Raw genomic sequence first — 14,645 nt, forward strand, 5'->3', positions numbered from 1 at the left:
GGCAGGGCTGGCGTGAATGGGTCCTTGTGTTTACACGAGTGGTGTGTGTCCTCAGCAGAATTACATGTTGCACAACTGGTTTGAGTTACTCTGTGAGATGTTTCATGGCCTTTGTGAGCAGTTGGTCACAACCAGGTGGCACAATGGCGCAGCTGGTAGAGTTGCTGCCTCACAGCACTAGAGACACGGGTTCAATCCTGACTACGGGTGCTGTGTGTGCAGAGTTTGTACGTTCTCCCTGTGACAGCATGGTGCTTCAGTTTCCCCCCACATTTCAAAAACTGTATCTGACTTGAGACTTTGGACCACGTGACAATAAATTAAACTAAAGATGTGTGGGAAGGAACTGCAGATGCTGGTTTACATTGAAGATAGTAAACGGTTGTGGGTGTATGGAACAAGCTGCCAGAGGAGGTAGTTGAGGCTGGGACTATCCCATTGTTTAAGGAACAATTAGACAAGTACATGGGTAGGAAAGGTTTGGAGGGATATAGACCAAGCGCAGGCAAGTGGGACTAGTGTAGCTGGGACATTGCTGGCCGGTGTGGGCGAGTTGGGCCAAAGGGCCGTTTCCACACTGTATCACTCTATGACTCTATAGACACAACATGCTGGAGTAACTCTGCGGGTCTTTGCGTCTGAAGAAGGGTTTCGACTCGAACTGTCACTAATTATTTTTCGTCAGAGATGCTGAGTTACCCCAGCATTTTGTGTCCATAAATTAAAGACGTGAAGGTGCATAGTAGGTTAATCGGCCTCTGTAAATTGCCCCTAACATGGCAGGTGTGGATGAGAAAGTTGGAAAAACATAGAACTAGTATGAACGGGAGATCGATGGTCAGCGTTGACTCAGTGGTCCGAGTCGGCGCCGACCAGCAAACCCCGCACATTGACACTATGCTACACACACTAGGGACAATTTACATTTCTACCAAGCCAATTAACCAACAAAACCAAAAACATACTGTGGAGTGTGGGAGGAAATGTGTGCATGTGTGTATATGTATATATATGATCTATATATATGTGTATATATACACACTGAACTCTTTTTTTCTCTCTCGTTTATTATATTGTTTACAGTGCGCTATGTTTACATATTCTGTTGTGCTGCTGCAAGAATTTCATTGTTCTATCTGGTACATATGACAATAAATCACTCTTGACTCTTGAAATAGTCGCCTGTCAATTGTTTTGAAAGAACCCTGGGTGGGAGTTTGTAATGGAAGGGTTAAACAGACCGTGAGCTAAAGTTGTCAGCTGAATTAACAGTGCCAAAGGGTCACGCTTTAGTTAGGAAAGCCATTAGGTGTCTTGGTGTTTAGGTAGTAAATGCCAAGACCAGTGAATCACAAGGCCACCTGCAAGGTCACTAAGATAATCATGTGCCTCTCAGAAACATCTGAGACCAGCTTGGCATCCGAGATTACAAATAACTCGTGTTTCTGGCACTAAGGATTACAAGTTTTAGGGCATCGTCACCTGTTGTTCTGAGATTAAGGCAGAAACGTGGCGTTATATTGTTATATATGTGCCTGCTTCGACTCAGCTATTGGGAATTTCAATGTTGATGAGAGAACATTTCAATGGGGTGAGAGAAGGACCTCACCTTGGGAGAGAGGGAAGGGAAAGAGAGGGAAGGGGAGAGAGGGAGGCAGGAGGGGAGAGGGAGAAGGGGGAGAGGAAGAGAGAAAAGGAGGGGAGAGAGAAAGGAAGTGAAGAAAGGGAGAGGGAAGGGGAGGGAGAAGGGGAGAGGGAGGGAAGGGGGGAGAGGGAGGGAAGGGGGGGAGAGGGAGGGAAGGGGGGGAGAGGGAGGGAAGGGGGGGAGAGGGAGGGAAGGGGGGGAGAGGGAGGGAAGGGGGGAGGGAGGGAAGGGGGGAGAGGGAGCGGGAGGGGGGAGAGAGAGAAGGGGAGAGAGAGAAAAGGAGGGGAGAGAGAAAGGAAGTAAAGACGGAGAGAGAAGGGGAGGGAGCAGGGAGGGAAGGGGGAAAGAGGGAGGGAGGGTTGGAGGGGGAGAGGGAATGAACAGTGGTGCCTGATGATGTCAGGACTCTTGTGTTCTCAAGGCCAGCCATCATAGACAGTGGGCTCAGATGTGCAGACATTATAACTTGTTACTTATATATAATACATACAATTGTTTGTGCTCTTCAAAATGTTCCTTCCCGGTCATTGATCTGAATCCATGAAAGCTGCTTGTATTATGTTACGGAGCCGAAGCCTGCCACAACAGTGACTGATTGATCAGAGAGCCCTGCAGTGAAATCACCCTCTGACCACTCTACATACCCCACAGCTGATGGAGAGAAGCAGGTTACAAGAAGCCAAGGTTTATTTTTTTTTAAACTTCACAAAGAAGCAATGAGAACAAATGCAACACTTGGAGAGTAAGGATTTCAACATCGAACAATAAGAAATTGCACAAAAATAAAGCTGCCATATGGTTAAAATTGCAATGATTATCTGCTGGGGTAATTTGCTCCATGTTTAAAACCTTGTCTACTGAACCCTGTCCCAGGTTACAAACTGGTCAAAGCTGAAGAGCCAAGACCAAGGTGAAACTTTCTTCCAGCACAGGCCCAGAGTTTTGCATCTTGTTCTTCATCCACTGCGTTTAGGAAAAAGAGTCGTAGTCATGCAGCGTGGAAACAGGCCCTTTGGCCCAACTTGCCCTCATTGACCAACATGTCCCATCTACACTAAGTCCCACCTGTCTGATCTTGGCCCATATATTCCTCTAAACCTATGATTGACACAAGATGCTGGAGAAACTCAGGGGGACAGGCGGCATCTCTGGATAGAAGAAACGCGTGACGTTTCGGGTCGAGACCCTTCTTTAAGGTATCAAGGGAGGCAGAGGAATTTCCGTGAACCGTCGTCTAATTGCAGCTGTCAAATTTCTGTAAGGAATAAGTGTCTGAACAACACTCAGCATCGCTGTGGTAATTTTATTCATTTGCAGGTTAGGACCTTTGTTTGCAAAGCCAGAGGTTACTGCGCATCTTTAACTGCCGTTGAGGGAACGTCAACAAGCTTCGTTGAAAGTTGCAATCTAGTGAAGGTCTCCCTTACTACTGAAGATAGACACAAAAGTGTAACTTAGCAGGAAAGGCAGCATCTCTGGAGAGAAGGAATGGGCGACGTTTTGGGTCAAGACGCCTCTTCCCGTCTGCCTGTCCCGCTGAGTTGCTCCAGCATTTTGAGTCTATCTTCGGCGTAAAGCAGCATCCTTTCTACACTCTCCCATACTATTGTTGGGTCTGCAGTTCCAGGGTTTGGACCTGGTGACAATGTGTGAGTAAGCGGTCTGTTTACCAGTCAGGATGGGGTGCAACTTGGAGAGGAACCAGTGGGAGGTGGTGCTCCTGTGTCTATGCTGCCTGTCCCAGCTTTGGAAGGTACAGCTGGGGTTGCCTTGGCATCTTTCTGCAGTGCATGGTTTGGTGAGCCACAGTTGTGCACTGGTGTGTAGGGAGAGAATATTTAATGTGACACATGAAGTACCAGTCAGATGGGCTGCTTCGTTCTGGGCAGCGTAGGAAGGAACTGCAGATGCTGGTGTATACCAAAGATAGACACAAAGTGCTGGGGTAGCTCAGCGGGTCAGGCAGCATCTTTAGAAAAAAGGATGGTTGACATTTCGGGTCGGGACCCTTCTTCAGACTGACACTAGTAGTTTCATTTAGTTCAGATACAGCGTGGAAACAGGCCTTTCGGCCCAACGAGTCCGCTCTGACCAGCAATCCCAGTGCACTAGCACTATCCTGCACACTAGGGACAATCTACAATTTTTACCGAAGCCAATTAACCTACAAACCTGTGCGTCTTTGTAGTGTGGGAGGAAACCGGAGCACCTGGAGAAAACCCACGTGGACAGAGAGAAGGTGCAAACTCCGTACAGACAGCACCCGTAGTCGGGATCAAATTTAGGTCTCTGGCGCTGCAAAGCAGAAACTCTACCGCTGCGCCACTGTAGGCCACCCCTGATTAGCAGATTTGTGATTAGCACTTATGTGGCACATGGTAGCACTGTGGACACCATCCATCATGCTGCTGGTGCTTCACATGTGGGGTAATGGGCATTAAGAGCTGGATCATTTACCCCCTTCTTGTACAGTGGCCGCACAAACCTTTCACGGTGTTGGGTGGATGCCGGGGCAGTCATTGCACTGGAACAGCTTGGTTGGGGGGTGTGGCTGGTACTTTTGTATTATAGCCAGGAGGATATCAGGGCCTTTGCCCTCGGCTTCATTGGCAGCTTGGTCAGGTCACTGGGAGTGAACCGAATTGACACAAGTCCGTCCAGCTTCTCTGATGGTTTGGATCTCACAAGAAGGCCAAGATGGACCATCCACTTGGCAAATCAGGTCCTGTACAGTCAAGGAATAATGTGGCTCCTCAACTAATTGAATTGATTAAATGAAATGGCATTTAGGGCGGCACGGTGGCGCAGCGGTAGAGTTGCTGTCTCACAGCACCAGAGACCCGGGTACGACCCTGACTACGGGTGCTGTCTGTACGGAGTTTGTACGTTCTCCCCGCGACCCGCGCGAGTTTCCTTCACTATCTCCGGTTTCCTCCCACACTCCAAAGACGTACAGGTTTGTCGATTAATTGGCTTGGTATAATTGTAAATTGTCCCAAGTGTGCGTAGAATAGTGTTAGTGTGTGGGGATCGCTGGTCGGCGCAGGCTTGGTGGGCCAAAGGGCTGTATCTCTAAACTAAAGTAAACTAGAATCAGGCCATTCGGCCCACGTCAACCATCCATCCAACACCCGTTTACACTAGTCATACTTTTTCCGTTCAATTCACTTTTCGTAACTTTGTTGGCGTCCGAAAGGTGGCGACTCTTGTGTACGGCCCAGGTGGGGTCTGCTGCATGATTTTACCAGGTTGTACGCAAAACAAAGCATTTCACTGTACCCAGGCACATGTGACAACAACGTTTCATTGAATTGAATCACAGAATTTTCCCATCTCACTCCCTACTCACGAGAGACAATTTTACACTGGCCAATTAACCTACAAACCCGCACGTCTTTGGGACGGTGGGAGGAAACAGGTCCACTCAGAGGGAACCCATGCGGTCACAGGGAGCATGTACAAATCCCACACAGACTGCACCCGAGGTCAGGATTGAACTCGGGTCTCTGGCGCTGTGAGACGGCAGCTCTGACGGCTGTGCCGCCCCTATAAGCTGGTAGATGTTTTCAGCCCGATGCAGGTGCAGCACCAGTGCGTTGACCAGCTTCAGCAGGCAGCCAACCAACACGTGAACAAGCAGAGGCCAGCAGGAGGGGTCTGCAGGTGGTCGGGGGGCCTGTGGCCCCACAGTTTGTACAGGTTTTTGACGATGATTGAGAGAGGAAAAGATTGACAAGGTAACAGAGTTGCACTGGCTTAACTTGTAATGAATAACGATTTGTTAATAACTAGCACGGACACACACTCACCCCCACAGCCCCCACTCCTCCAGGAGCCCACACCTTCCATTGGTCATCGTTGGCTGTGAATTACAATTCAATCCCGACATTGTTCCCGTTAACAGCAATAGTAAAAATGTAGAAGCTGGAGAAACGTGTGGTTTTCATTCCAAACAAATCTCACCCGCTAACATTTCGCTTTCTACTGAAAGGTTCAACAGGGTGGACCTGGTTGCTTTAACTCACATGGTCAGAGATACTGATATTGTTCCTGTGAAATAGTGAACCGGCAACCGTTTTATTCCCAGTCGATTCAGGGACTTTGGAAGAATCATGTGGTGGGGGGGGGGGGGGGGCAAAGAGACCCTCTCTCTTTGCCTTGGTCAAACCTGGAACATATGGCTTGAGGGATCACCTTTCAGAGCCAGTGGCAGCTTCTGAGCTTACGTTTACCACTTTAGGTTCAGTTTATGTGAAGAATCCTCTTCACTCTTCCAGAATTTCAGTCTATGCTATGGGCACATAATGCTGGAGTAACTCAGCGGGTCAGGCAGCAGCATCTCCGGAGAGAAGGAATGGGTGACCTTTTGGGTCGAGACCCTTCTTCAGACAGAAAGGTCTGCTCTGGGCACGTTTGGCATCGTAGCGCTGCAGTGCCTCAAAGCCAGCCAGCAGTCACTGGCGTCGTTTCAAGTGTCTTCACTTGTAAATGAGTACCCAGCAGAAGCCTCACGCTCTGCACCGTTGCTTCTCATAACCACGGCAGCAGCATTTGGTCATTGTCCAGGCAAATTATTTTTTCCTGCCATCGTTTTCTTTTTAAACTGTTTCGGTAAAATAACCGTCTTATAAAAACATGCTCCCATCTTCAGCAATCCTTCATTCCATTGGCCTCACAAACATTCAGCGTACGTGTACGCATCTGCACGGTGACACATGCATACACACACGCACACTTATACATACACGTACACCAACACACACGTATACACACATTTATACACACGTATGCACACAAACATGACCACACACACGTAAACACACACACACGTATACACACACACACGTATACACACACACACAGGTATCCACACACACACACACCCCGACTCACACAGTTTAATCCACCTTGACAATAGTATTTTTTATCGGGCCACTGCGTGCATTTTAAAACTCAGTATCTAACACTTTCTTTCTTTTGCTTCCTTTTTGGCTTCCGACTTGTGGATTCTGGACCCTGCCTGTGGCTTGTGCCGGCCTGCTGTTGCCCGGCGCTGTCTGGCAGTGTGTCAGTGTTCAGGGAGATGGCGCTCTCCTGTCTGCACGCCGCTGCTTCCTCCGTCTCCGTGACGGGCTCGCAAGCACTGCCACCCACCGTCAGCGCCGCCGGAGCCAGGCCTTCGTCCGCGGCCGAGGGGTCTCTGCCCTGGCAGCGCAGCAGACCTGGCGGCTGACCCCCAACGCAGAGATGTCCGTGACCAGCAGGGGGCGACGGTGCAAGAGAGAACGCCTCTCGTCCATCTGGTCTCTCAAATGGCTCCCCCGTCTCCCTCGTGCTGCTGCTTCCAGCTTCCACGCCAGCGTTCAACGGTCCGCAGAGGTGCTGGCACGGGCTCTGAGAACGTCGGGTCCTCTGATGTTGCCAGTCCCCACCACCCTGCTTCCAACCTTTCAGCTCTGACCTGTGAACTTCGACTCCTGGCCCCAGGTCGGGCCTCCAGCTGCGGGTCTCTACGTGACCACGGCTCGTGTTGGCCACAGGGCCAGAGACCGGGTCCAAGTCAAATCCTGCCTCCAGCCAAGCCACCTCACATGGAGTGTAGTTGACTCCCAATGCTTCCTTCTTGCTGCCCCTCTCGTCCCTCCTCCTCTCCTGCTCAGCTGCGACGTTCACTTCTGTAAGCGTTTCTTGCCTGGGGAGGGAGTTGCATCTTTCGAGCAGGTTTGGCCTTCTCGTGGTCCTGTGGTCGCCACGTTTCCCGTGTTTCTGCGCCCACCCCTCTCGAGGGTCCTGGCTTTCCGCTGCCTCTCCCGATGCCCGTGGGTCGGCCGGAGGCTCGAGGGCCGGCGGCTCTGCCAGGCCCCGAGGATCGCCCGGTGAAGGTTCGACCCCTCCCGGCTCCCCCGGGAGCAGCTCCGGCTGCCTCCGCGAGCCGCAAGACTTCTTCTCGGTCAGGCACACGGCGGACAGCCTCTCCCCCAGCTGCAGCTGCCTCAGCAGCGGCGAGCGGGGCATCTCGCCGCTGCGCGGACGCACCAGGTGCCGGACGATGGTGGGCGGCGAGAGCGTCTTGCCGGAGTAGGCCTGGATGTTCTTGGACGAGCAGGAGAGGGGGGAGGGCGAGCGGTGTGGCGAGGCGGCCTGGGGCGTCGGCGACGGGGTGCAGGCCAGAGGCGAGGGTGGGATGCTGCTGGTGGACTTCCGCCGGCCGGCTTTGTAACGCTGGTTATTGGGCTTGGAGGCGAGCCCGTGCAAGGAGCAGGGCCGAAGGTTCCCAGCCGGAGAGCTTGGAGCACTGTGTCCCGGAGAGACGCTCTGCGGCGAGGTGGTCCCTGGGGAAAAGGAGACAGAACTCCCAGATTAGTTCTCTACTTGTTTTATATCATGAAAATTGCAACAAGAGACTAAACATCGAACAAAATGTGTAGGAAAGAACTGCAGATGCTGGCTTAAATCGAAGATAGACACAAAGTACTGGAGTAACTCAGCGGGACAGGCAGCATCTGTGGAGAGAAGGAATGAGTGAGACCGAAGCCAAAGGGTCTCTACTCGAAACGTCACCCATTCCTTCTCTCCACAGATGCTGTCTGTCCTGCTGAGTTACTCCAGCATTTTGTGTCCATCTTCGTTCTGAACATAGAACAATTTAGACCCTTTGGCCCACAATATCTGAGACAAGCATGCTATGCTGTCAAGACCAACTCTTATCTGCTGCACGTGATCCATATCCCTCCATCCCTGCACGTCCATGTGCCAATCCAAAAGCTTTTCACTGTACCTTGATGCCCGTGACAATTATATAAACTAAATTAAAAGTCTCTTCAATGCCACTGTATCTGCCTCAACCACTGCCTCTACCAGCGCATTCAATCCTCTTTTTGTAAAAATAAAACCTGCCCTGCACATCTCTTTTAAACTTAGCCCCTCTCACCTGAAAGCTGTGCCCCCTAGTATTTGATTTGGTGCTGTCTCCCCTACCTACGTCTCTCATACTTTTAAATATGTCTAACAGGTTTCCATGCAACCTCCAGCGTTCTGGAGAAAACAATCCAAGTCTGTCTGACCTCTCCCTGTACCTAATGCACCTTAATCCAGCCCATCATTCTGGTGAACCTCCTCTGCACCCTTTCCCAAGCTTCCATGTCCTTCCTGTAATGGGGGGGGAGACCAGAACTGCACGGGATACTCCAAATGAAACCCAACCAAAGTACTACAAAGCTGCATCACATCCTGCCCTCTATTGATTCTCAAGACAGGTCATACAGCGTGGAAAAGAGCCCTTCGGCCCAACTTGCTCATGCCGACCACCATGGCTCATCTACACGAGTCCCGCCTCCCCACATTTGGCCCATATCCCTCTATGGGCTAAAACCTATTCTATCCATGTACCTGTCCAAATGATTTTTTAAAATGTTGTGAGAGATGACAATTATATAGATCTAGAATTAACCCATTAAAATACTCGTAAGTGATAGGAGCAGAATTAGGCCATTCGGGCCATCAAGCCTGCTCCGCCATTCAATCATGGCCGATCTATCTCTCCCTCCTAACCCCATTCACCGGCCTTCTCCCCATAACCCCTGACACCTGTACTAATCAAGACTCTGTTTAACCATTTGAATTTGGAAGCTATTATGTCCGCAGTTCACCCTGAAACAAGAAGAGGAGAGGTTGGTACCTGAGTGGGGATCTGGCGCGGGGCTTCTGCAGGGAGTGGCTGGTCCCGGAGACAGACTGCAGGTGGGAGAGCCAGGATTGCTCTCACTGCTCGAGTAGGACTGGTACACAGCAGGCGGGATGCATTTGCTCGCGCTCCGTGCTGCCGTCTGCTTGCAAGTCTTGTTGTTGCGTGATCTCCTTCTGTCAAAGGCAGCGAGTTTAATGTGGTCAATAACCCACTTTAGTTTTAGTTTAGTTTAGAGATACATCGCGGAAACAGTCCCTTCGGCCCACCGAGTCCGCGCCGACCAGCGATCCCCGCGCACTATCCTTCACACGCCAGGGACAATTTACACTTATACCCAAGCCAATTAACCTACAAACATGTACGTCTTTGGAGTGTGGGAGGAAACCGAAGATCTCGGAGAAAACCCACGCAGGTCACGGGGAGAACGTACAAACTCCGTACAGACAGCACCCGCAGTCGGAATCGAACCCGGGTCTCCGGTGCTGTAATCGCTGTAAGGCAGCAACTCTGTAAGCGCTGTAAGGCACCACCGTGCTGCCCACCTCTTCCAAAGGCTGGAACAGAACAAAGGATTGGAGTTCTTTCCAGGCCATGCAGGGTTTATTTTTCCCAACTCCACTTGGACCTCAGTTAAGACCATAAGAGCAGTCCACTCTGCCATTCAGTCATGGCTGATCTGTTTTTCCCTCTCAACCCCATTCTCCTGCCTTCTCCCCGTAAATCTATGATGCCATTACTAATCAAGAACCTATCAATCTAGGCTTTAAAAATACCCAACTAAATAGACTGACGTTCAGCTCTCACGGCGGCGCTACACCGGCGCGCGGAGTGAGACTCACGTTTCCTGGCCGTCTCTCTTTCGGTGCCGCTTCCTGCGCCGAGCCATCTTGCCCCTGAAGCTCGTCTTTCTTGCAGGGCCGATCTTTATCGACGTGTTCTCCAGCGGGGTGGAGCACACCACCACCTTGTTCCCACTCTGTGGCAGAAGCACAGCCAGCCATTAGCAGTAGATAGACACAAAAAAGCTGGAGCATCACAGCGTCGCTGGAGAAGTGGAATAGGTGACGTTTCGGCTTGAGACCCTTCTTCAGTTACAATGCCATTAGCAATGGTGGGCTTGCTTGCAGAGCACCCTCAGGCAAGGGACCACTTAGCTTACAAGAGGGAGCTGACAAATAATCCTTACCTTTAACACGATGGACGCATAGGGAAACAGAAATGGGGGTGGAAATCCGCAGTGGAACAGCTCCGTGTCCACTCCAACATCAGTGATAATTAAGGAATGGCAGAGGGAGGTGCAACAGAAGAGGGAAAGAGAGAAAGACCGACACATGTCAGTAGTCCATGACTTTGGAAAGACAAATAGAGATAAGACGTATTAAGTTATGCTGGGGCACTGAAGAATGTTGATGAACTGAGGGACTCAGGGTTTCAAGTCTATAGTTCCCTGAAAGTGGCAACATAGGCGGACAGGCTGATGAAGAAAGCACGTGGAACGCTTGCCTTCATAGGTGAAGGCACAAAATATAAAAATTGGGATTTTATGTCACAAATGTACAAAAGACTTAAAAGTGCTGGAGTAACTCAGCGGGTCAGGCAACATCTCTGCAGGACAGCGATAGGCGAAGTTTTGGTTTGAGGCCCTTCTTCAGATTGAAGTCTGGAATCTGAAGAAGGGTCCTGACCCGAAATGTCGCCTATGCATGTCTTCAAGCAATGTTGCATGACCTGCTGAGTTACTCCAGCACTTTGTGTGTGTGTTTTTTTTGTTGTAAACCAGTACTTGCAGTCCCTTGTGTCTCCATTTCACAAACCACTGGTCAGACTGCGCTTCAGTTTTGGTTCAGTTTTGGTTGTCTTACGCTGGGAGGAACGCGGTTGTGCTGGTGAGGGTGCAAAGGAGATTCACCAGGATATCACTTGGATTTGAGGATTTAGTTATGGGGATAGAATAGATATGCTTGTTTTCCCTGGAGCGAAGAGGCTGATAGAGGTATATAAAAGTTAACGAGGCAGAATCTTTTTTTACGCATGTTAGGGGTATCAAAAACAAGGGGCAGAGATTTAAGGTGAAAGGAAGGAGTTTTATATCTAGAACGTGCTGCCAGAGAAGAGGGATGAGTCCGAGACTTTTAGATGGAGACTTAAATAGGCAAGGCAAAGGAAGATGCAGTCTCAATGCAGGCATGAGAAGAATAGATTGGGTAGATGCCCAGAGTCCCTTGCCCAGCATAGGGGAATCGAGGACCAGAGGACATAGGTTTAAGGTGAAGGGGGAAAAGATTTAATGGGAATCTGAGGGGTAACTTTTCCACACAAAGGAAACGAGCTGCCAGAGGAGGTAGTTGAAGCAGGGAGTATCACAACATTTAAGAAACAATTGGACAAGTACGTGGATCGGACAGATTTAAGCGGGATATGGGCCAAAAGTAGGCAACGGGACTAGTGTAGCTGGGAAATGTTGACTGGTGTGGGCAAGTTGGGCCAAACCTTTCCGCATTGAATGACTCTAAATGGGATTACTGTAGTCGGGCAAAAAAATAGGGTTAGCATGGATGCGATGGGCCAAAGGGCCCATTTCTGTGCTGCCCGACTGTATGGGATACAGAATGATGAGGGACTGAAGTAGCAGGAAAGGGAAGAGGGGGAGGTAGGGACGTGGCGGAGAAGGAAGAGCCAGTAGGATATTGACTGCACAGGGCGTGCGGCCCATCATAAGACATTCAGGCCATCGGTACCTTCAGCAGGATCTCCACCACCTCGGTGTGAACAAGTCCCATCACCGATTCACCGTTGATATGCGTGACGAGATCGCCAGTACTCAGCCCTGCCTCATGTGCCGGGCTTCCTTCCTCCACACTCTGCAGCAAAACACAGGTTCAGTTTAGTTTATTTAGTTCGACGCCAAAGACCCAAGTTTGATCCTGACCTCGGGTCCTGTCAGTGTGGAGTTTGCACGCTCTCCTTGTGACCCCAGGTTCCTCCCACATCCCAACGACGTGCGGGTTTGTAGGTTAATTGTCCTCAGTAAAGTTGCCTCTGATGTGCAGAAAGTGGATAAGAAAGTGGGATAACATAGAACTAGTGTGAAGGGGAGATCAATGGTCGGTGTGGACCCAGTGTGTTGACGGAGCCTGCTTCCACGTTGTGTCTTTAAACTAAACTAAACCTGCCCCACCGACTATGGGCCAAAGTTGTTCACACCTTCAGTAATGTTGTTCCCTCCCTCGTGTGCCTCTGTTGCTCTTATTGACGTTGCCTGAAGCTGGCGGGGTCCCCCTTAGCCTCTCTGCTCCTACATAGAAACATAGAAAATAGGTGCAGGAGTAGGCCATTCGGCCCTTCGAGCCTGCACCGCCATTCAATATGATCATGGCTGATCATTCAGCTCAGTAACCTGTACCTGCCTTCTCTCCAAACCCCCGGATCCCTTTAGCCACAAGGGCCACATCTAACTCCCTCTTAAATATAGCCAATGAACTGGCCTCAACTACCTTCTGTGGCAGAGAATTCCACAGACTCACCACTCTCTGTGTGAAGAAATGTTTTCTCATCTCGGTCCTAAAAGACTTCCCCCTTATCCTTAAGCTGTGACCCCTGGTTCTGGACTTCCCCAACATCGGGAACAATCTTCCCGCATCTAGCCTCTCCAACCCCTTAAGAATTTTAAATGTTTCTATAAGATCCCCCCTCAGTCTTCTAAATTCCAGCGAGTATAAGCCTAGTCTATCCAGTCTTTCTTCATATGAAAGTCCTGCCTTTGAAGTTCATCAATAATCTTTCCAAGCAACTTTCCCATGCTGCCCGAAGTACGGCGTGTCCCATGATAGCAGCTTCCTCTCCCTAAAATCAGTTGAGTTTCCTGATTAAAGATGCTCTTTGTTAAATCACATATAGAGAATGCTCCGGGCCCAGCGCCCACTTTAGTTTAGTTTAGTTTAGAGATACAGTGCGGAAACAGGCCCTTCGGCCCACCGATTCCGCGCCGACCTACGATCCCCGCACATCAACACTCTCTTACGCACACCAGGGACAATTTATATTAATACCAAGCCAATTAACCGACAAACCCGTACGTCTTTGGAGTGTGGGAGGAAACTGAAGATCTCGGAGAAAACCCAGGCAGGTCACGGGGAGAACGTACAAACTCTGTACAGATGGCACCCGTGGCCAGGATCGAACCCGGGTCCCTGGCGCTGTAAGGCAGCAGCTCTACCGCTGCGCCACCGTGCTGCCCATAAACCAGATAAACAGGATAAAACCTACCCAGACTATATGATGCACCGTGTACACATCACTGTCTCCCACGTAGACTGGGATTGCCCGCAGCGTGAAACCAAACTTCTTTCCAGAACTGTGGATGATGATCGGAGGCCGCAGGCTTGTGATGTTCAGTGAATGGTCACGGCTCGGAGAGGAATCCCTGGACGAGGAGTTTGGTGAGAGGGAGTGTTGAGAAATTGCACCGATCAGGGGCCCACGGACAAGGTCTAAAACAAGGAAAGGGACCAGAGTGTTAACATCCGCCAGCTACTTAGTGAATGGTCCCGGACAGATCTCAGTTGAGTTTATTGTCCACGTGTACCGAGCGAGGTGCTTGCGTTGCCTGCTAACCAGCCAGCGGAAAGACAATACACAATGATCTGCACACAATGGTGTGTGTGAACGACTGTAAAGCCGATGCAGACACAGTGGCAGTCACACACTCCCACAGATTCCCAGGGTCACACACACAAGTCCGCACAGAGTTAAGAGAGAGATGCAAGGAACTGCAGATGCTGGTTTAGAGAGAAGAAAAAAACACAAAGTGCTGGAGTAATTCATCGGGTCAGTGAGCATCTCTAGAGGATGCCATTCCGTCACCCATTCCTTCTCTCCCGAGATGCTGCCTGACCTGCTGAGTTACTCCAGCATTTTGTGAATAAATCGATTTGTACCAGCATCTGCAGTTATTTTCTTATATATCTCTAGAGGAAATGGATAGGTGACCTTTTGGATTGGGACCATTGGGGAGAGAGGTCGGGGAAAGTGATAGGTGGATACAGACGAGGGGAGTCCGAGGAAAAGTCCTGACCCGAAACATCATCTGTCCAGAGATGCTGCCTGACCCGCTGAGTTACTCCAGCACTTTGTGTCTTACAGGTGAATGGGGGTTTGGGGTTTGTTTGGCAGACAGGTGGACTAAGGCTAGAGATGAAAAGGAGACAATAGGGTGGCAGGTAAGGAAAGAGGAGGAGTGAAAGGTGAAGCCAGAGGACGGGATGCAGGTGGAGGGGGACAGAAGGAAAGGAAGAAAATAACAAAGTTGGCTCA

General features: G+C 50.3%; 1 protein-coding gene across 2 annotated transcripts in view; it reads right to left on the minus strand.

The window, feature by feature from the left end:
- Positions 1 to 2,314: 2,314 nt before the first annotated feature.
- LOC144607109 (microtubule-associated serine/threonine-protein kinase 3-like) overlaps positions 2,315 to 14,645 on the minus strand; it is a 60,985-nt gene continuing 48,654 nt past the window's right edge. For both annotated transcript variants that reach the window (XM_078423721.1, XM_078423719.1), the window contains exons 22-26: positions 13,599 to 13,822; positions 12,071 to 12,193; positions 10,172 to 10,308; positions 9,324 to 9,505; positions 2,315 to 7,977 (exon numbers count right to left, since the gene is read on the minus strand). In XM_078423721.1, coding sequence (XP_078279847.1) covers positions 6,599 to 7,977; positions 9,324 to 9,505; positions 10,172 to 10,308; positions 12,071 to 12,193; positions 13,599 to 13,822 — 2,045 coding nt within the window. In that variant the 3' untranslated portion in view covers positions 2,315 to 6,598. The remainder of the gene's footprint in view (positions 7,978 to 9,323; positions 9,506 to 10,171; positions 10,309 to 12,070; positions 12,194 to 13,598; positions 13,823 to 14,645) is intronic.

Source organism: Rhinoraja longicauda, chromosome 28 (assembly GCF_053455715.1).
Source record: "Rhinoraja longicauda isolate Sanriku21f chromosome 28, sRhiLon1.1, whole genome shotgun sequence".
NCBI lineage: Eukaryota > Metazoa > Chordata > Chondrichthyes > Rajiformes > Arhynchobatidae > Rhinoraja > Rhinoraja longicauda.